General features: G+C 39.4%; 1 protein-coding gene across 1 annotated transcript in view; it reads right to left on the bottom strand.

Annotated features, from left to right (window-relative positions):
• Window positions 1-21,240, bottom strand: part of KIAA1429 (KIAA1429 ortholog) — a 66,820-nt gene that overhangs the window by 29,042 nt on the left and 16,538 nt on the right. Inside the window, exons 4-10 of the mRNA XM_011937020.1 lie at window positions 21,035-21,083; window positions 19,088-19,256; window positions 15,147-15,269; window positions 13,132-13,404; window positions 10,280-11,420; window positions 2,543-3,034; window positions 1,354-1,508 (exon numbers count right to left, since the gene is read on the bottom strand). Of these exons, the coding sequence (XP_011792410.1) occupies window positions 1,354-1,508; window positions 2,543-3,034; window positions 10,280-11,420; window positions 13,132-13,404; window positions 15,147-15,269; window positions 19,088-19,256; window positions 21,035-21,083 (2,402 nt within the window). The remainder of the gene's footprint in view (window positions 1-1,353; window positions 1,509-2,542; window positions 3,035-10,279; window positions 11,421-13,131; window positions 13,405-15,146; window positions 15,270-19,087; window positions 19,257-21,034; window positions 21,084-21,240) is intronic.

The following is a 21,240-nucleotide window of genomic DNA, read 5'->3' as shown; positions in this document are numbered from 1 at the left end:
TTCTATCACCAAAAATGTTTGTAGAAAAGCACTCTAATGTAAAAAGTGAAATACCAGTTCCAGATGCCATATAGGAAATAGAAAATAGTAGCCAGGTCTTTCCTTAGTTCTACACTCCTCCACAAGAATTACAGCTGTACACAATTTTCCCCATGCATTTTAAAACTAACTCTTTCTTATATATAGAATATATTGCTCAAAGATATAAGAAATAATAATAAAACAAATACCAGAATACCCAACACCCTGAAAAAGTACTAAAGCACTAATAATACCTTTGAAGACACTGTGTGCCCTCCTTTTATAAATGCATTCTTCAGGGAAAAAAGCTATTCCCAGAATGGGAAGTTGAGTTTACTATCCAACTTTTACTGGAGATATCACAAGTAAAATTTAGGATTAAAAAGAAAAGAAGAGGCCACATGCTATTTTAAACCTTTTTTACAGTATTTACTCAATGTTATCAAATTTTCTACTTGATAAGGTCAGAAAATGAGGAACCAAAATAAAATAATTTAAAACTTGTAATTAGGTATATTAAACTTTTCAAGGCTGCCCACATAAGGTTTCCCATAAATGTCATTCAATATACATTTATATACTTAAAAAAATAAGTCATATTTACTATTCTTTACTTCTGAGGATAGCACAAATGTGTTACTCCACAATTAGATTTCTAAGTTGCAGTTTGTGTTTTATGTAGAAATACATACACAGCAAAACACACAGAGGAAAACTATACCCAAAAACTGAACTTTTGAGTCTTTTTTTTTTTTTTTTTTTGAGATGGAGTCTTGCTCTGTTGCCCAGGTTGGAGTGCAGTGGTGCAATCTCGGTTCACCGCAACCTCCGCCTCCCGGGTTCAAGCAATTCTCTTGCCTCAGCCTCCCGAGTAGCTGGAACCACAGGCGTGTGCCACCACGCCCAGCTAATTTTTGTATTCTTAGTAGAGATGGGGTTTCACCATGTTGGCCACGCTGGTCTTGAACTTCTGACCTCAGGTGATCCACCTGCCTTGGCCTCCCAAAGTCCTGGGATTACAGGCATGAGCCGCCGTACCCGGCCTTGAGTTTGTCTTTAACCTACCTCTTCCATTTTGATTAGAAATTTCAACAAACCACCAATTTTCATGACTTTCCAGAAAAGGTAGTTGTAAAAACTACTTTGTTTATATACTAAAATATTTTATCAACCTTTAGTTTTTAAAAACTATCTTCATAAAAAGTAATTTCAGGAAGTTAAAAACAGTATTACTATGTATATTATCAAAACATGATGAAGGACTAATTACAGATATTCAAAAGTTTGTTCCTTCACATATTACAAATGCTTAAAATAACTTAGATACCATACCTTGCAATTTAGCATTATTTTCATCTGCTTTACAAAGCTTCAAGAGAGATGCTGCATGTTGTTCTAGCATTTGAACATCACTGGAAGACTGAACCACCACCAAAATAAGTATACATGCATAATTATAAGCTACTGACTTCTTAGATTTGGAATCACTGAAACAAAATAAGGTTTTTAAGTTTTGGATACAAAAACAATTTTTTAGGAACAATTTTTAAAATATTTTCTTCTACTTGGCTTTAAAGAGATCAAGGAAATTTACAATAAAACATGACTGTCTGAAGACAAGAAATCAGATTTTACAGTTCATATCCAATGCACCTGAAACCATTACTTAAAAGTATATAAAAAAGCATACATATCACTATGGAAAGTAAAATTCTATTAAGAAATAAGATCAAAAAACAATGAAATATTAACAAGTATACTTCATTAGCAATGAAAGATTAGGAAGTATACTTCATTAGTCTCCTTCAAAATATTTGTCCAATCTGGATAAATAGGAAGGAGTATGATTACCTGCCTTCAATACTCAGTATTCCACTATAAACCCGTTAAGATATAGCTAGACATGGAAGTCATTGCTGTTTGCTTTTTGTAAGCACCCCACAAAAGATCCGTCACTCAAGGAATTATATACCAAGTCCTCACCGTGAGGGCAGTTATCTGGATGCCATTTGCCTTGTGTGACATGAACCAGAAATAAGGCATGTCTCTCTTCTCATACACTAAAACCCTCTGCCCTACCAAGAAGGCTCTTCAAACCATTATAATTCTCAATTCACCCACCTAGTCAAAGCAATTCTGAATCCAGAGCATGGTTTAGAATGCAAGGGCAGGAGCCAGCAAGAGAGTGTAAGAGGAATAAAAGGAATATATACCTTAAGGTACATATTCCTGTGCCTTAGAATTCCCCTCTACATAAAAGAGCAGAGGGTACTACAGTTGCAATCTTTAACACCATGGGGTAACTGAAGGAAGGTGCTAAAGAGTCCATTATATTACTTTATAGCCACATCTTATATTTTAGAGATTTCTGTCACTCTAACCTTTAATTAACAAGTTATGTGTTACATCAAAACTATAGTTTTTTCCCTCTCAAAACAACACTTTCTTTTAAGAAACTAGACCATTAGTTAATCTGATTTTCTAACATCACAGAAAATTTAAGGAGTAAGTAGGAAATTACCCTAAGGCTTCTTTGGAATAGTACTCCATTAGAGTAATAAGACTTTGGAGATTTTTCTCCAGACTAAAAACATGGCCAACAGCTGATCTTCCTACAGGATTAAAAGTAATCAAATAAAGATTGTGCAGGGTTCCCAAGAGATCTGAATGGTCAGTTTCTTCACTGGCTGTACAACGCTGAAAATGGCTGAACAGTTCTGTAATACATTGCAATGTCTGTGTTGAGTCCTGTAGCCACAAGGCAAATGCATCATCAATAACACCATCAGATTGGAGACCTTCCTCCTCATCTTGATCATAAAGGTGACACAGAGCTCGTATCAATAAATTTGTTGCTTCATATTCCGACATAAAAAAAAGAAGACCCTTCTGTGACTGTGCAAGAAACTTCAAAACATCTTTTGTGGCTTGCAGCACACCAGGGTGAGCACTTGTTACTGGAATTGACAGAAGCAAGGTAACCAACTCCAAGAAGTGATGACTGTGAAGATATCTGTGGAAGAGTTAATTGATACATGTCAAGTCAGTGCAAAGCACTCTTCATTTACTCTATATTCAGACAAGACACCAATAAAAAATTTTAATGACCATAATCCTTATCCTTAGTAATATACTGCTTTAACTGAAAACATAACGTGACTGGCAAGTCTTCTCTAGATGAGGCCAAACAAAAGTGAATGTTCTGTGAGGCTTTGTCCTAGTTAGCACTCAACAGACATTAAATAAATAATTATTGACAAGTTTTTCCTTTAAATTTTGGGACTTCTTTCCAGGATACTTATCAAATGCTCCTTTTTCACCATGGTCCCACTTTATTCATGGCATATCGGTATATGCAAACTCGTACATCTAGGAAAAATACAGTATATACATAGTCAGCACTCCGCATTTGCATTTGTGGATTAAGCCAACTGCAAACTGAAAATATTTTTTAAAAGTGCATCTGGCGCCAGGTGCAGTTGCTCACACTTACAATCCCAAGCACTTTGGGAGCTGAAGCAAGCAGATCACTTGAGGCCAGGAGCTCAAGACCAGCCTGGGCAACATGGCAAAACCCTGTCTCTACAAAAAATAGAAAAATTAGCCAGGCGTGGTGGCACATTTCTATAGTCTCAGCTACTGCAAAGGCTGAGCCCAGGGAGGTAAATACTGCAGTGAGCCATGACTGATTCACTGCACTCCAGCCTGAGTGAGACCCTGCCTCAAAAAAAAAAGTCTGGGCTGGCTGTGGTGGCTCACGCCTGTAATCCCAGCACTCTGAGAGGCCAAGGCTGGAGGATCACTTGAGCCCAGTAATTTCACACCAGCCTGAGCAACATAATGAGACCCTGTCTCTACAAAAAATTTTTAATTAGTTGGCCGTGGCGGCCCATGCCTGTAGTCCCAGCTACTTGGGAGGCTGAGGTGGGAGGATCGCTTAAGCCCAGGAGGTTGAGACTGCAGAAAGCCAAGACCATGCCACTGCACTCCAGTCTGGGCTAGGTGAAAGAGCAAGACTCGAAAAGAAAAAAATATATCAGTACTGACTGTGTACAGACTTTTCTCATACACCATTCCCTACACAATAGTAGTATAACAACCATTTATACAGCATTTATATTGTACTATGTATTATAAGTAACCTAGACATGACTTCAAGTATACAAGAGGATATGCATAGGTTATATGCAAATACTACAACATTTTATATTTTATATCAGAGACTGGAGCATCCTTGGATTTTGGTATCCAAGGGAGGTCTGAGAATAATTTCACAGACAGTGAGGGATGACTACACTATAGAAAAATATAGTATATTCAGATTTACTACAGTAGATCTGAATTAGTATCTCCAGGGAAAAAACTTTCAAATTATCAATTTTTAACATTTAAGTAGTTAGTACTACCACACACAGCACTCTTTTATCAAATCTAAGAATTATTCTTTAGCATACATAGTCTTAAGGGGAAAAGACCGAATTTACTCAACACTTCAAAATAGACACAAATGCTACTGACAACTTCTTTGGGCATCCTTATCTGTATGGATTTTCTTCCTTGCCTATAGGCCATGCCAGACGTAAACTCTTTAATTTTTTTATGAGACGAGATCTACCTATGTTGCCCAGGCTGGACTCAAACTCCTGGCCTTAAGTGATTCTCTGGACTCAAGTGATCCTTTTGCCTCATCCTCCCTAAACTCTCTTCCAAATTTTACCTCTCTTTTCTTTTTAATTTTTTGGTTCTGGAGTACATGTGCAGAATGTGCAGGCTTGTTACACAGGTAAACATGTGCCATGGTGGTATGCTGCACCTATCAACCCATCACTTAGGTATGAAGCCCAGCATGTATTAGCTACTTTTCCTGATGCTCTCCCCCAACCCCCTGTTCCCCCTTAACAGAGCCCAGTGTGTGTTGCTGCCCTCTCTGTGTCCATGTGTTCTCACTGTTCAGCTCCCACTTATAAGTGAGAACATGAAGTATTTGGTTTTCTGTTCCTGCATTAGTTTGCTGAGGATAATGGCTTCCAAATTAATCTATGTCCTGCAAAGGACATGATCTCATTCCTCAACTTTTAAAAAATAAAACTTAACCAGATTTTAAAGAAAAAAGAACCAAAACATTGTATTTTTTCAAATACTCAAAAATGGGTTAAAAATCTATCAAAACATCTCTTGACTACAAGATAGAACCAGCTTAATGAAAACTTAATTTTTAAGTAGTAAGATATCATTTTTTCTGAATGTTAAAAAGAATAAAAATTATTTATAATTCTGACTCTTCTCTTCCATTTTAGTCACTGCAAATGGTAACACAATAGCTTTCATAAACCCTTGTCAAAATACAACTAAAAAGTAAATGACAGGCCAGAACTTAATTTTCTCAAAAGCTGAAACTGCTTCTTCAGTCCTATTAGTATTTAAACCCAGGCTTTTACTTCACAACAATAAATACTCACCAGTAACTGCTTACTACAAAGGCAAACAGAACCCTCAAGAAGACAAAACTCCAGAATTACTATGCTCTGAGAGCATTCTCCTTATGGACCATTCGGAGAATGGTTAAAATAGCAGGCCTCAGACTGCACATCCTTAGAGGTCTGCTTGCAAGGTTGGCCACTGGCTAACTTCTGGCAACTTAGATTTCGAGAGGGTTCCTGTGCCCCTAACTGATAAGAATAGTTCCTTGTGCCTAAATTATTTATGCAAACAATATGGTTATGCTGAACACCTGCTTTCCTTCTAGGAGTCTGGAATTCTGGTAGAAGATAGGCAGTGAGTGCCTACCTGACTATTCACAGTAAAAAAATTTGCATGCCAATTAGCTTGATATAATTATTCCACAATGTATACATGTATCAAAACATGTCATTGTTGCTATTTAAAAATAAAAACTAAAAAAGCCTGGGTGCCGAGTTTCTAAAGAGCTTCCTCAACAGGCAACACTTCACACATGTTGTCACAACCTGTTGCTGGGAGAATTAGGCAGGCACTATGTGACTCCACTGTGAGAGGATTCTGGAAGCTTGCACCTGGTTTTCCCAGACTTCCTCCCATGTACCTTTTTCCTTTGCTGAGTATTATAGGCTGAGTTTTGTGAGTCCTCCTAGAGAATCTTGGTGCTCTTGGGGACCCTGACATAGGACAATAGAGCCTCGCCAACACTTCAAAAAAAAGACCCTCCAAAGTACAATTATTTTCCCTTTCAAAATTCACTCTCCTTCCTAATTCACCAGTTTCTGTCAATAAAACCACAGTTCCAATTGCTACCCTGGCTAGAAATCTCTAGCTCCTTCTCATTTTCCTTTGCCTACTACGTCCTGTTGCTAAGTGCCAGTACTATTATACAATACAGTGGCTATTTCACAATCTCTGTCAATATAAGTACACTATTTGCCTTTCCATTACCTGTTAAGGGCAAAGTACTTAAAACCTAGCACCTAGAAACCTCAGACTATCTTATCTTCCTAATAACTCTAATTTCTTTTCCATTGCAATACATCTTGCAACATCTGAGAATATTACTCTGATCACATCAGTTCTGCTACTCCAAAATATTCAATACCTTTCCATATTCTAAAAATAAAATTCAAATTCCTTAGCACAACGATTCTGGGCCCTTTATTTCCTCTTGTCTGATACCCAAATGTACCTCCTCCATATGGTGGGAAAAAAAACACTTAGTAAGTAATTACTAGCTTCTTCTCAGTGACTGAAAGCATCACCTATTCTACTAAAAATAAAGTTGTTAATAGGAAGTATCTGAATTTCTCTATAATCTCCAAGACTACAAATGTATCTATATTTGCATACTTAGAAGACTTCCTTTCTCCTGCCCAAAACCAAACTCCTACACTTGTACTCTTGTCTTCATCTCCCACCAAGCCTTGCTCCAGCAATTGATATTGTTTACTCCTACATCATAAACATCTCCCTCTCCACTGACTTTGTAAATGAGTCACTATTCCCAGCCTACAAATATGCTCAAGCCTCTTCTTTTTGACCCCAACATCTCCTTCTAGCTGCTGCCTTGTTTCTTTCTTTTCCTCTTAGCCGAATTTCTTGTTCTGAGACACGGTCTCACTCGGCTGCCCAAAATGGAGTGCAAAAACCTTCCTTTTTGACCCCAACATCTCCTTCTAGCTGCTGCCTTGTTTCTCACTTTTTCTCTTAGCCAAATTTCTTGTTTTAAGACACGGTCTCACTCTGCTGCCCAGACTGGAGTGCAGTGGCACAACCACAGCTCAATGCACCCTTAACCTCTCAGGCTCAAGCAATCCTCCCATCTCACGGTCCTGAGCAGCTGGGACCACAGGCGCACACTACCATTCCCAGTTAACTTTTTTTTTAATTTTTTATTTTCTGTAGAGATGAGATCTCCCTATGTTGCCTAGGCTGGCCAAATTTCTTTTTTTTTGAGACAGAGTTTCGCTCTTGTCACCCAAGCAGGAGTACAGTGGCACAATCTCGGCTCACTGCAACCACTGCCTCCTGGGTTCAAGCGATTCTCCTGCCTCAGCCTCCTGAGTTAGCTGGGATTACAGGTGCACGCCACCATGCCTGGCTAGTTTTTGTTTTCTTTTTTTGAGACAGCGTCTCACTCTGTTGCCTAGGCTGGAGTGCAGTGGCCCAATCTCGGCTCACCAGAACCTCCAACCTCCCAGATTCAAAGGATTCTCCTGCCTCAGTCTCCCAAGTATCTGGGTTTACAGGCGTGTTCCACCAAGCCCGGCTAATTTGTGTGTGTGTGTCTTTTTTGTTACTTTTTTTTTTTTTTGAGACAGAGTTTCACTCTTGTTGCTCAGGCTGGAGTGCAATGGTGCGATCTCGGCTCACTGCAACCTCTGCCTCCCAGTTTCAAGCAATTCTCTGCCTCAGCCTCCCAAGTAGTTGGGATTACACCCATGAGCCACCATGCCCCGCTAATTTTGTATCTTTAGTAGAGACGGCATTTCTCCATGCTGGTCAGGCTGGTCTTGAACTCTCAACCTCAGGTGATCCACCTGCCTCGGCCTCCCAAAGTGCTGGGATTACAGGCGTGAGCCACCGTGCCTGGCCTTTTTTTTTTTGTTTTTTTGTTTTGAGACAGTCTCACTCTGTAGCCTAGGCTGGAGTGCAGTGGCCAGATCTTGGCTCACCGCATGCTCTAACCTCCAGGTTCAAATGATTCTCCTGCCTCAGCCTCCCGGGTAACTGGGATTACAAGCACCCACCACCACACCCGGCTAATGATTGTATTTTCAGTAGAAACGGGGTTTCACCATGTTGGCCAGGCTGGTCTTTAACTCCTGACCTTAGCTAATCTGCCTGCCTCAGCCTCCCAAAGTGCTGGGATTACAGGCATGAGCCACCACACCCAGCTCTAGTTTTTTATTTTTAATAAAGATGAGGTTTTGCCATGTTGGCCAAGCTGGTCTCGAACTCCTGACCTCAGGTGATCCACCCAAATTTCTTAAAACAGTGGCCTACGCTGTTTCAAATCCTTATTGGCCAATGGCTTTTCATCCACACTTCCTCTCCCACTGCTACATTAAACTACTTTGCCATAGCCCCAGTTGCAATCTATGTTACAAAATACATGATTTCCTATCCTTATCTTCTGAACCTCTGCACAGTATCACAACAAACCATTCACTGGTTCCCAAAACTATTTGCTTCCTGGGTTTCTATTCTCTCCTACTTCTCATTTTGTCTTTCTATTCCTTCTAAGTATCCTGCCTAAATGCATACTCTGCCCATCTCTTACATATTACTGCTCCCCAACCTCCCATCACTGCCCCACTGATTTCCCAGTACACAATCTGTGAGGGTTGCCAGTATCCAGCCTCGAGTGTTCACTTTGGGCCTCTCTACCTTTCTTCCTCAGGGTTTCTCCCAAAGCCATTAAAGGGTGCTCAAACCACAAGCCAGAACAGCTCAGAAGCATAAGAGTTAAAGTTTCTCGCGGGCATCCTTGAACCAAAGGGGAGAGTTGGTAGATAAATGCCCCAGCCTGAATGTTTTAGGAGGATAAGCAGGAGATACACTTTAACCAGTTCTTCGGAGGGTCCCCAGTAGGATGAGCCCCAGCTGTCCACAGCAATAATAAGCATAGTAACACTTCCTTTACTGGTTTTTCTCCTCTTCTTATCTTACTCTCTTCATGCATTTCTGCTTCGTAGGATAATCTTTCAAACAAAGAACCTGCACCTAAGACTTCGACTCAAGTTATCCTTTTAGGGAACGCAAACTAAGACAAGGTCTGATAGTTTCAGCTAAAACCAGGAATTTGGATAAGTGGAGGTTTTAGAGTGGACACATATCCCATCTCCTGCTAATGCACTATGCTTCAAATCGATGAAAATATTAATCACAAAAATAAGTAATAAAATAACACAAATGCCATTTTTCCATTTTTATGTTAGGAAATTATTTACAGGCAAATGGGAAGAAAGAAAGTCTCAAAACAAAATAAAAAATCTACTAGATGGTGGTCCTAACAATGGCAAAACTGTATCAACAGATAACAAGAGAGGTAGATGGCAAAAACAAGTAGTAATGGAACCTTAAAGACATCTTTAACCAAGACAATAAAATTAAGTTAGTAAAATATAATTTTAACTTACAATGTATTAAGAGTAATAACTACAGACAGGCTCACACAGAAAAGCTCTCCTTCCTACACCATCCCTTTGTACCACCTTCCCAGAAGCAAGTCAGCAGTTTCTCATTTATTCTTGCTCATAGACATGCTTATACAAGCATCATTGTTAATTATTAAACTCTTTCACTAAGTTCCCAATTTTGCTTTAAGAACTAACACAGGCCGGGCGCAGTGGCTCACGCCTGTAATCCCAGCACTTTGGGAGGCCGAGGCAGGCGGATCATGAGGTCAGGAGATCGAGACCAGCCTGACCAATATGGTGAAACCCCGTCTCTACTAAAAATACAAAAAAAAAAAAAAAAAACTTAGGGGGGCGTGGTGGTACACGCCGAGGCGGGCGGACCATGTCAGGAGTTTGAGACCAGCCCGACCAATATTGTGAAACCCCGTCTCCGCTAAAAAAAAAAAAAAAAAAAAAAAAAAAGAACTAACACAATACAAGCTCACCCACAGTAACATACTTCTCAGTTCTACTACTGAGTAACTGTTCTGAAATATCAAGTATCCTTACACATAAATAAGTTACCTACAATCAGATAAACACCAAAATCAACCACATACAATTGTCTCCAATGATTTGTGACACTTATTTCCCAAAAGACAAACATGTCTTACCTAAAGAGAATAGGGTATGGATCATCCCTCTCTGGAGGTCCAGTAATTCGTGCCATCGTTGGGAAAGACTTAACAGGAGGTTGGATCATTGTATGAGGGGCAGTTTCCATTAAATGAAAAACTTCTTCTAGGAGGTTAATAAGCCTTTCTATTTCCACTTCACTTATATTTGAGGATTCCAAAAGATCCATATCCATAGAAGCTTCCACCTCATTTTCATATTCTGGGTTTGTTCTCTCAAGTCCAGCATCTGTGTCGTGATCAGGTTCACTGTGGTTAGGAATAGATGAAGTCTTCTCTGCTAAATGGTCACCAAGTCTTTTAATCTCTGACAAGATTTCATAGAAATGGCATTTTTGGAGAATAGCTGAACCAGCAGTAACAACCCTCACAGTCTGATCTAAAAGTATGAGTTCCAGAAGCTTTTGATAACCACTTTTTTCATTTTGCCTACCTCTTAAAAAAGCTTCCATTCCTTCTGTCATACTAATGACACTGTCCAAAGCTTTAAAAGCATTTAACTTAAGAGAAGATGATACATGATCAGCAAACAGAAGCTCAAATAATCCATTGATCACTCCTGCTTGTAGCAGTTCCGTAACTCCTTGAGCCCCACATTCTGCTAGTGAGGTCACTAATTTGGTCCCAGCTTTGAGCTGTCGAACATTTAAGGCAATAGGTTGGCGAAGCGCTACTTGTAAATTTAAAGCTTGCATGGTCCAGTCTACCAACTGGCCAAGGGAGTCTTGTTTTGTGTTTTTCAATTGCAAATAGCTTAACCCTTTTATTATTAAACTTGGAATTTCTTCTAAAGCTGTTACCCATTTTGCACCTCTGTCTTCTCTATACAAATCTAAGAGTTCTGTTAATTTCACTGAGGCTTCGATTGCCCCTGAATTTTCTTTATCTGGACCTTGATCCTTCATTCTACTGATTTCAATTTCAAAAGTAGTCTTGTATGGACAACTGAAGTATAAGAGTGGTACAAGCTCCCTGTCATATGGATCATATGTCATAGGAGGAACTGAAGCTAAGTCTTCAGCAGTGTATTCAACATCAAAGTTTGGATACTTAAACGTTTCACGTTCCAAGTCAGCAATTCCATCTTCATCACTGGAAATTTGTTCATAACCATCATCCCCTGAAAATTAGTATGAATAATATTTAAGTATTACATCATCTTTGCCTAATGCATAAATTCTGATTGATCAAAAAATAGTTTTAATAGAACATTAAAAATGATTTCCTCAACAAAACCAACTTCTGCCCCAACATCTTATCCACAATTTTATAACATTTTATAATTTCTAATAGAATAATTATGGACAAACTTCCTTTTTCCTGAAAGGGGTGAGACCTGAAAACTGAACAAACATTTTAAGCAAATTCCTCTGTATCTGTTCAGTTTTACAACTAACTCTGTAACAGATACTTTTTCCTCACAGAAATAAAATTAGAAATGCCTCAAAGTAACAAAAATATCTCAGGAGGAAAGAAATTATGCTTGTCCTCTTGAGAGATTATTTTTAAGATGAAGAAAAAACTGGTTATATTAAAGTTAAATAAGAACTAATATCATAAGGTTAAACCAAATATTTTCAGCAAAACCATTGTAGATTCTTTTTATAACATTAATTTCACATTCCTGAATTTTTATTTCTCTGTATTTACCTATCATACAGCTTTGTAGATCTCCATTATATCTTGATGGAAAATTTGTTAATTTAAAATATGGCTGGGCACAGTGGCTCATGCCTGTAATCCCAGCACTTTGGGAGGCCAAGGCGGGCAGATCACTTGAGGTCAGGAGTCCGAGACCAGCCTAGCCAACATGGTGAAATCCCAGTCTCTACTAAAAATACAAAAATTACCCGAGCATAGTGGCAGGTGCCTGTAAGCCCAGCTACTCGGAAGGCTGAGGGATGAATCACTCGAACCCTGAAGGTGAAGGCTGCAGTGAACCAAGATTGCACCACTGTGCTCCAGTCTGGGTCTGACGGAATGAGACTGTATCTCAAAAAAAAAAAAAAAAAAAAAAGAAAGAAAACTGCCTGCCTAAAATTTAACTCTTTTGCCAATACAGTAAATCTAAAAAGAATTATTTGATAATCTGGGAATGGGAAAAGCTAAAAAAAAAAAAAAGTATCACATGATAATCTAGTTGTTACTTTATAAAAGAGCCCCTGTGATTCTCATATGACACTCATTTTCACTATCTGCAGAAAAAAGCCAAGGCAGATTATCTGTTATTTTGCATAAATGCTTTAACATTACATGCCATTTCTTGGGCAAATTAGGAGCCAATTAGCTTGAATATCTTTCACTTTTTGCTTTCAAAGGAAAAATAAAGCCTAATTAAAGGACTGTATCATACTGCCACATGTACTTGTGCAATTGAGATTTTTCCCTTGAATTGTTAAAAAGATTGTAGCATTTGCTAAAATATCTAAGTGGCAGACATCTTTAGGAATTCCACCTAGCTTTACCACTCCTTACTCTGAAAACAGCCACCAAATCCCTAACGAACATGTATTTGCTACATGACTCTGTTTTCCTGGCAAAAGCTGATGCTGTCAAGGGGAAACTCATATTGTAGCAAGTCAAACAGAAAACTGAGATACAGTCAGGCAGTTTAGGCTGGTTGGTTAAACAGGGGAGATAAAAGTAAACACACAAAGCAGAAGAGAGACGGAAATCTCATTTCTAGTCATGCCTTGAGGCCTAGCTACATTCTGACCCGTGGGTTTCTTGGAACCCACTTATCTTTGCTAGAAATTCTTTTGCATTTTTCAAAGCTGCATCGAGTTAGTTTCTAGTATGTAAACCCCAAAGTCCTAGCTAACATAACCCACCTTCACCTTCTTCATCCTCTTCACCTTCTTCCTCTTCATCTTCCTCTTCCTCCTCAGGGATACTGTCTACTGTATGTCGATCATCCTCATCCTCATCCTCTTCTTCCTCTACATCCACATCATCTTCATCATCTTCTCCTTCTTCTTGTTGTTCCTCTTCTACTTCTCCTTCATCAGAATACTGCCCTTCCTGGGGAACAGAATTCCGATCAGGAGAAATGGGCTCAAAGTAATCTTCTCTATGAGGAGCATCCTCTTCCTTGTCACCAGACACTGAAAAATTGAGATTTAAGGAACAGATTTTTTTTATTATTATACTTTAAGTTCTAGAGTACATGTGCACAACGTGCAGGTTTGTTACATACGTATACATGTGCCATGCTGGTGTGCTGCACCCATTAACTTGTCATTTACATTAGGTATATCTCCTAATGCTATCCCTCCCCGCTCTCCCCACCCCACAACAGGCCCCAGTGTATGATGTTCCCCTTCCTGTGTCCAAGTGTTCTCACTGTTCAATTCCCACCTATGAGTGAGAACATACAGTGTTTGGTTTTTTGTTTTTGCAATAGTTTGCTGAGAATGATGGTTTCCAGCTTTATCCATGTCCCTGCAAAGGACATGAACTCATCCTTTTTTATGGCTGCATAGTATTCCATGGTGTATATGAAGGCACAGATTATTTTAATGGTTTAAATGACACAAGGCAGCAAGACTGGATATGGCAACTACTTAATGATATTTTGGATGATGTAGCTTACAAACACCCTTAAGAAAAAAAGAATTACTCACCGTTTAAAAAATATTGAGTATACATTGTACAACTTCTACAATGAGCAATAATAAAGTATACTGTTAAGCCATTCCTTTTGTTTTCAGCTTTTAAGTAGCTATACAGATTTTTATCTTTTCCAATACATACTACTTATTTTTATTTTATTTTATTGAGACAGAGTCTCACTCTGTTGGCTAGGCTGGAGTGTAGTGGCATGACCTCGGCTCACTGCAACCTCTGCCTCCTGGGCTCAAGCAATTCTCCTGCCTCAGTCTCCCGAGTAGCTGGGATTACAGGTGTGTGCCACTACACCTAGTTAATTTTTGTATTTTTAGTAGAGATGGGGTTTCACCATGTTGGCCAGGCTGGTCTTGAACTCCTGACCTCAAGTAATCCACCCACCTCGGCCTCCCAAAGTGCTGGGATTACAGGTGTGAGCCACCACGCCCGGCCTATTTTTATTTTATTTTACTTTTATTTTTAATAGAGACAGGGTCTCCCTATGTTACCCAGGCTGGTCTCACACTCCTGGGCCCAAGAGGTCCTCCTGCCTCAGCCTTCCAAAGTGCTAGGATTACAGGCATGAGCCACCACACCCAGCCCACTACTACTGATTTTTAACTGGTACTCTTTTGTACATGTCACTACAGCAGAGTAGTGAGGTGGGAGCACTTCTTGAACCCGGGAAGTCAAGGCTGGAGTGAGCTGGGATGGCACTACTGCACTCTAGCCTGGGTCACAGAGCAAAAACCTGTCTCAAAAAAAAAAAAAAAGAAAAGAAAAGAAAAAGAAAAACACAAGGAAATACTGCACAGCATGGGGAGAGACTGCATCAAGATTTGATTACTAGCACCTAATTTCTTTTCTTTAATCAAAAAGCACTATTAGCCAGGCACAGTGGCTTATGCCTATAATCCTAACACCTTGTGAAGCTAAAGCAGATGGATCACTTTAGCTCAGGAGTTCCAGCCTGGGCAAAATAGTGAGACCCCATCTCTACAGATATTTTAAAAATTAGCAAGGCGTGGTGATGCACACCTGTAGTCCCAGCTACTTAGGAGGCTAAGGTGAGAGGATCACTTAAGCCCAGGTGGCCAAGACTGCAGTGAGTCACGAACACTGCAAGGCTGCAGTGAGCCACTTTACTCCAGCCTGGGCGACAGAGTGAGACCATCTCAAAACAAAAACAAAAACGTACTATTAACTAGGGGGAAAACCTTAGCACTGGTTTTATTTATACCTGGCAGAGGCACAGGATCATCTTCATCATCATCAGGTGGAGGGGGTCCTGGAGGAGTTCTTGGTCCCCTTGGCTGCGGTCTTGGAGGGCTTCCATTAAACTGATCTTCTTTCTCCCCATCAGCTAGTGTTTTACGGGAGACGGAAAAAGAACTTTCAAATTACAGACGGCCCCCAAACAACATGGCTTTGAACTGTGTTTCAAATCAGTTACATGTGATTTTTTTTAAAGCAAACAGAGATCTAAAATACGGTATTTGAGGATGCAAAATCTGCATATATATAAAGAGCTGACTTTCTGTATATGCAGGTTTCTCAGGGCCAATTTCAGGACTTGAGTATGCACAGATTTGGGTATACACAGACAGTCCTAGAACAAATCAATCCCCAAGTAGAACAAAGATAATCATGTCAAAGTATAAGGAAATGAATGGGTGAAAAATTACCTTTCATCACTTGAGATTTTCATCTTCAGAATTAACCGATAATAAACTTTTTCTTCCTGGTGTCTTAGAAATTTTGCTAATTAATCTATATTAATAACATTAGAATTTCTGACTTCCCACATACTGAAAAAATACTTTTCATCATTTGAGACTTCTATCTTAAGAATTAACTGATGATAAACTCTTCCTTCCTGGCATCTTAACAGAAATTTTGCTAATTAATCTATACTGGTAACATTAGAATTTCTGACTTCTCACATACCAAAATATAATGTATACACTCTTAGGCTTGGGCATAATCCCAGAGAATGAAGATTTTATTTTCATGCAAAAAAAATATGGGAATGTTCAGCTTTATTTGTGATAGCCAAAAAACAGAGACTACCCAAATGTCCTTCAACAGGTGAGCAGTTAAATAAATTTCGGTACATCTATACTTTGTAATACCACTCAGCAATAAAAAAGAACAAACTATTCATATATAATAAGTTGAACTTCAATGAAATTATGCTGAATGAAAAAAGTCAATCTCACAAAGATACTGCACGATTCCATTGATGTAACATGTATAAAATAATATAACTACAGAGATGGTGAACAGACCAGTGGCTGCCAAAGGCTAGAGATGAGTGGGATGAATATGGCTATAATGGGGTAATAGGGAATCTTGGGGCAATGGTGTAGTGAAGTTTGGGGTTTTGTTTTTTTGTTTTGTTTTGTTTTGAGATGGAGTCTTGCTCTGTTGCCCAGGCTGGAGTGCAATGGCACGATCTCGGCTCACTGCAGCCTCCACCACCAGGGTTCAAGTGATTCTCCTGCCTTAGCCTCCCAAGTAGCTGGGACTACAGGCATGCACCACCACGCCCAGCAAATTTTTGTATTTTTAGCAGAGATGGGGTTTCACCATGTTGGCCAGGCTGGTCTCAAACTCCTGACCTCAAGTGATCCACCCTCCTCAGCCTCCCAAAGTGCTGGGATTACAAGCATGAGCCATGGCACCCAGCCAAGTATTTTGATCATGGTGTTGGTTATGCAAGGCTGTACACATGACGTAAAAATGCAGAGTTACACGTACACAAACAAGTGCATGTCTAACTAGTGAAATCTGAATAAGCTCCACAGATTGCACCAACACCAGTTTTCTGGTTTTGATATTATATTTATAAAAGATGTTATCACTGGGGGAGGTTAAAAAATGCACAGGACTTCACTGTATATTTCTTTGCAACCTCCTGTCAATCTACAACTATCTCAAAGCAAAAAGTTAAGGGGCCAGGTGTGGTTGCTCACACCTATCAACCCAGCACTTTGAAGGGCTGCATTGGGAGGATCACTCGAGGCTAGGAGTTTGAGACCAACTTGGGCAACATAGTGAGACCCGATCTCTACAAAAAAATGAATTGGGGCGGAGGGTGGCACACGTCTATAGTCCTAGCTACTCCACAGGGTGGGGTGGAAGGACTGCTTGAGTTCAAGATTACGAGGTTATATTGAGCTATGATCAGGCCACTGCACCCCAGCCTGGAAGACAGAACAAAATCCTGTCTCTAAAAACAAAAAAACTAAATTAAAAAAATTTTTAAATAAAAAGTTAAAAACACATGTATATATGTACTTAAGTGTCAATTTTAAAACAAATCAGTAAATTGAACAATTTTTAGAGTAACCACTACGTATGTCAGACACTATGATAAGACTGAAAACACAAATATATGTAAAACATACTTTCTATCCACAAGGAGCTCACGGTTTGGTAAAAAAAAAAAAAAAAAAACAAGCACAGAAAAATGAAGGACTAAAAAAAAAAGAAAATGAAAGAGTAGCTGTGCTTAGCAGGTAAGATATATATAAGAAAAGTACAGTGTATGACCACCATCAGAAAAAAAAGAGCTCACACCACATTACTGTATCAGGATTCAGAGAAACAAAGGTCATTTATAGTCACAAAAATGTTAATTATAAAGCAAAATATTATTCCTTAGTGACTTTAATTACAATTTCAAAATGCATTCTTGAAACTCCTTTTATTTATTCATTTTGTGTGTGCGTTTTGGTTTTTGAGACAGGGTTTTGCTCTGTTGCCTAGGCTGGAGTACAGTGGCACAATCATGACTCATTGCAGCCTCAACTTCCCAGGCTCAAGGGATCCTCCCACCTCGGCCTCCAGAGTAGCTGGACCACAGGCACATGTCATCATGGCCAGCTAATTCTTTCTTTTGTTTTTTTTGGTAGGGGCAGGTTCTCCCTATGTTGCCCAGGCTGGTCTCACACTCCTGTGGTTCAAGCAATCCTCCCATCTCAGCCTCCCAAAGTGTGAAGATTACAAGCATAAGTCACCATGCCCAGCCTATGTATTTATTTCTACAGATGGGAGTCTCACTATGTTGCCCAGAATGGACTCGAACTCCTGGGCTCAATCAATCCTTTTGCCTCTTGAGTAGCTGGGACCACAGATGCATATACCACAGATGCATACCACTTTTGCCTCTTGAGTAGCTGGGACCACAGATGCATACCACTGCAGCTGGCTATGAATCTCACTGTGTCAACTTCTTTTTTTTTAACAGACATAGGGTTTCGCCATGTTGGCTAGGCTGGTCTTGAATTCCTGACCCCAAGCAATCCTCCCACTTCAGCCTCCCAAAGTGCTAGGATTACAGCCATGAGCCACTGCACCCAGCCTTGTGGTCAACTTCTTACAGTGATTAACACTGGAGTGAGAAGAGATTCTAAGAAACATGAGTCCAGCTGCCTACCTTCTGAAAGAAAGCCACTGAAGTTCTTATTTTTCTTGTTTCCAATTAATGAGCAAAAGGTTCTCAAAAGTGGAAGAAATCTACATTAGTTAAGATGCATATACCTAATCAAATTTTATATGCACTCTTGAAAAAAAATGTCATTTATATAAGTACTCCAGGAATACACAAACTCCCTGCCTATTTTTCAATTCATTTACAAATAATTTTAATAGTAAACCATGAATAGTCACTGGATTGCACTGTCATTAAGATATTTTAAATGGGAAAAAATTCCCTTGGATCAGTTTTAAAAGCTCTCTAGGAAAACAGAGGAAGAAAATAAAATGTCACCACTTCAACATAAAAAGAAACTCTTATAGACAAGAATGGGAGACTAACAGATAGCTATCTTGTCAAGTCTTAAGCAAGGTTTGAAAGGTGAAAGAAGTGTGCTTGCTCACTCTCTCCCACCAATCCCTCACTTTCCCTCCTTCTCTCTCCCTCCCCTTCTCTCTCTTGCCTCCTCTTCTTTCCTTCTTTTCCTCCTATCACCCCCTCTTCCTCCCTCTCTCCCCCTCTGCTTCTCCCTCTCACCTCCTCTCTCCCTCTCTCCCCACTCTCCCCCTCTCTTCTTCCTCTCTCCCTCTCAAAAAATAAAACAAAACAAGAACGAAAGGTAGAAAAGCACTCTTCGAATCATTTTTTTTTAACACCACGGATGTAAGTTTCACTTGCAAAAGCAAATTTAAAATTCTCACCATGTTTTGGATTCCTTTTCAAACTTGGTTGTGGTTGGGGAGGTGGTGGAGGTGGAGGTGGTGGTGGTGGAGAGTCTCTGTCATGGCTTATCACTCTATCCACTGATCCATATATTGCCAGTGTCAGACAGTTATACCAGCCTCTTAGCACCAGACCATCAGTATTCACCTGATTTTTAGGGAGGGAAAAAAAAATCTTTCAAAGTCATGTTTTAAAATGCTAGAAGTTAGCTGATATCAAATTAGATTGTGGTTCAACTAAAGTCTTTAAAAGTAATGCTGAAAATGCAAAGTCAACACAAAGTGAAATTCACCCAGCACAGCTTTTAATGTGGCTCTCCAGAGTTACCATAACTACACCTGCACCTGTCCTAAGATTGTATCTCCCAGTCCTATGCTTTATGTCAATCTTGTTCAAAAGTATAATCAGACTCCAATCCAGGAGAAAAGAAAAAAGAATAAAATTAAGTAGGAGTTATTGCTAATTAATAAATTAAATCCCAATAGGTACAGGGGTGGTAGAAGGGACCAAAAGCACAAATGATGCTCAGTCTCAAGAATGATAAAGTCCATAAAACTGCATAGCATTCTTCTCACAAGCCAAATTCATACATGCAGGTATATTTTATGTACCCACATTGTACGTTAAAAAGTAAGCGAACTGGCCAGGTGCAGTGGCTCACGCCTGTAATCTCAGCACTTTGGGAGGCTGAGGTGGGTGGATCACAAGGTCAGGAGTTGAAGACCAGCCTGACCAAGATGGTGAAACCCCATCCCTACTAAAATTACAAAAATTAGCGGGGCATGGTGGCGGGCACTTGTAATCCCAGATAATCAGGAGACTGAGGCAGAGAATTGCTTGAACCCAGAAGGTGGAGGCTGCTGTAAGCCAAGATCACACCACTGCACGCTCTAGCCTGGGCGACAGAGCAAGACTCGGTCTCAAAAAAAAAAAAAGTAAGGGAACCCAGAGGCATTATACAAATGGTTTTTGCAAAGAAACTTTCTCCTAAAAACATTAAAGACTTTTGCCAATGCCATTAACCTTCAATATTTCCCTATAAGATAAAAATAACTTTATGATTTTTAGAGTTTACCTACATTAATAGCTAGATCTTCATAATTAAGAGAGCAGATATTGTCATTCCCTTTTAGGAAATAAGAAAACCAGAGCATGTGAAGAAGAGCCTGCAATAGAAACCAAAGGCCCTGACTTCAGAGTTCTCTTTCCACCCCACCATGTTGGGTAAAGACGAAGTTATAAGTGTTACCAGGGCCCCTTCTGGAGGCACGATAAGGAAAAAAAGAAATTAATATTTCTTTGTTAGACTAAACAGGGAAATTGTGGACCAGAAGAAGGGTTCGAAGACCGGCCAAGGATTGACAGACTGAACAGAAATCCCACTGGAAGGAAGATAAACAGATAACAAAGACAATTTTCAGTCTAAATAGGATACAAATGATTTAATACCCATCCCCCCCAAAACCAAACAGCAAGCTGAGTAGCACCATACCAGGTCATAATTATTTTTGCATTTCACATCTGCCACTAAATGCTTCCAGCATGGCATCTGGCATATCAGGAAAAAAGGCATACTTTTTATAGGAAAGGAGAAATATGAAATATGTACTTTTAAAAGAAACTTTAATTAAGGCACAGTAGTGTCTAATAACAATTTGCCTGCCTGTCATCTTCTGAACTTGCCTATCTAAATGAAAGATGGTAAAGCACAAATGCTGGCCTCTTCTTGACTCGAAAGAGGAAGAAAGAGCTTTATAGGTAGAAAACATTACGATGTCTTTACTGCATTATAAAATAGTGTCTAGATGCTAGAAGAATCAGATAAGAGATGACATTCTGCAACACTGATTTATATGGATCAAAAACTTTAAACGGAGTTGAGAGCAAATAGTAATGACAAGTTGAAAACTGACTTCCATAATTACCTTTGAGTTAGGTCTAAAGATGATGGAAGTATTCTCATCATATTCCAGGCTGTCAAGAGAGTAGAAATAAATATGTAAGCTCAAACACTGAACATCACAGTTCATGAAGATGTCTTTCTAGATTCAAATATTTTTTTTTTTTTTTTGAGACGGAGTCTCGCTCTGTCGCCCGGACTGGAGTGCAGTGGCCGGATCTCAGCTCACTG

Source organism: Colobus angolensis, unplaced genomic scaffold, assembly GCF_000951035.1.
Source record: "Colobus angolensis palliatus isolate OR3802 unplaced genomic scaffold, Cang.pa_1.0 Scaffold16, whole genome shotgun sequence".
NCBI classification, from domain to species: domain Eukaryota; kingdom Metazoa; phylum Chordata; class Mammalia; order Primates; family Cercopithecidae; genus Colobus; species Colobus angolensis.
The sequence above is the reverse complement of the archived record's forward strand: the minus strand, read 5'-3'. Positions and strand labels throughout refer to the sequence as shown.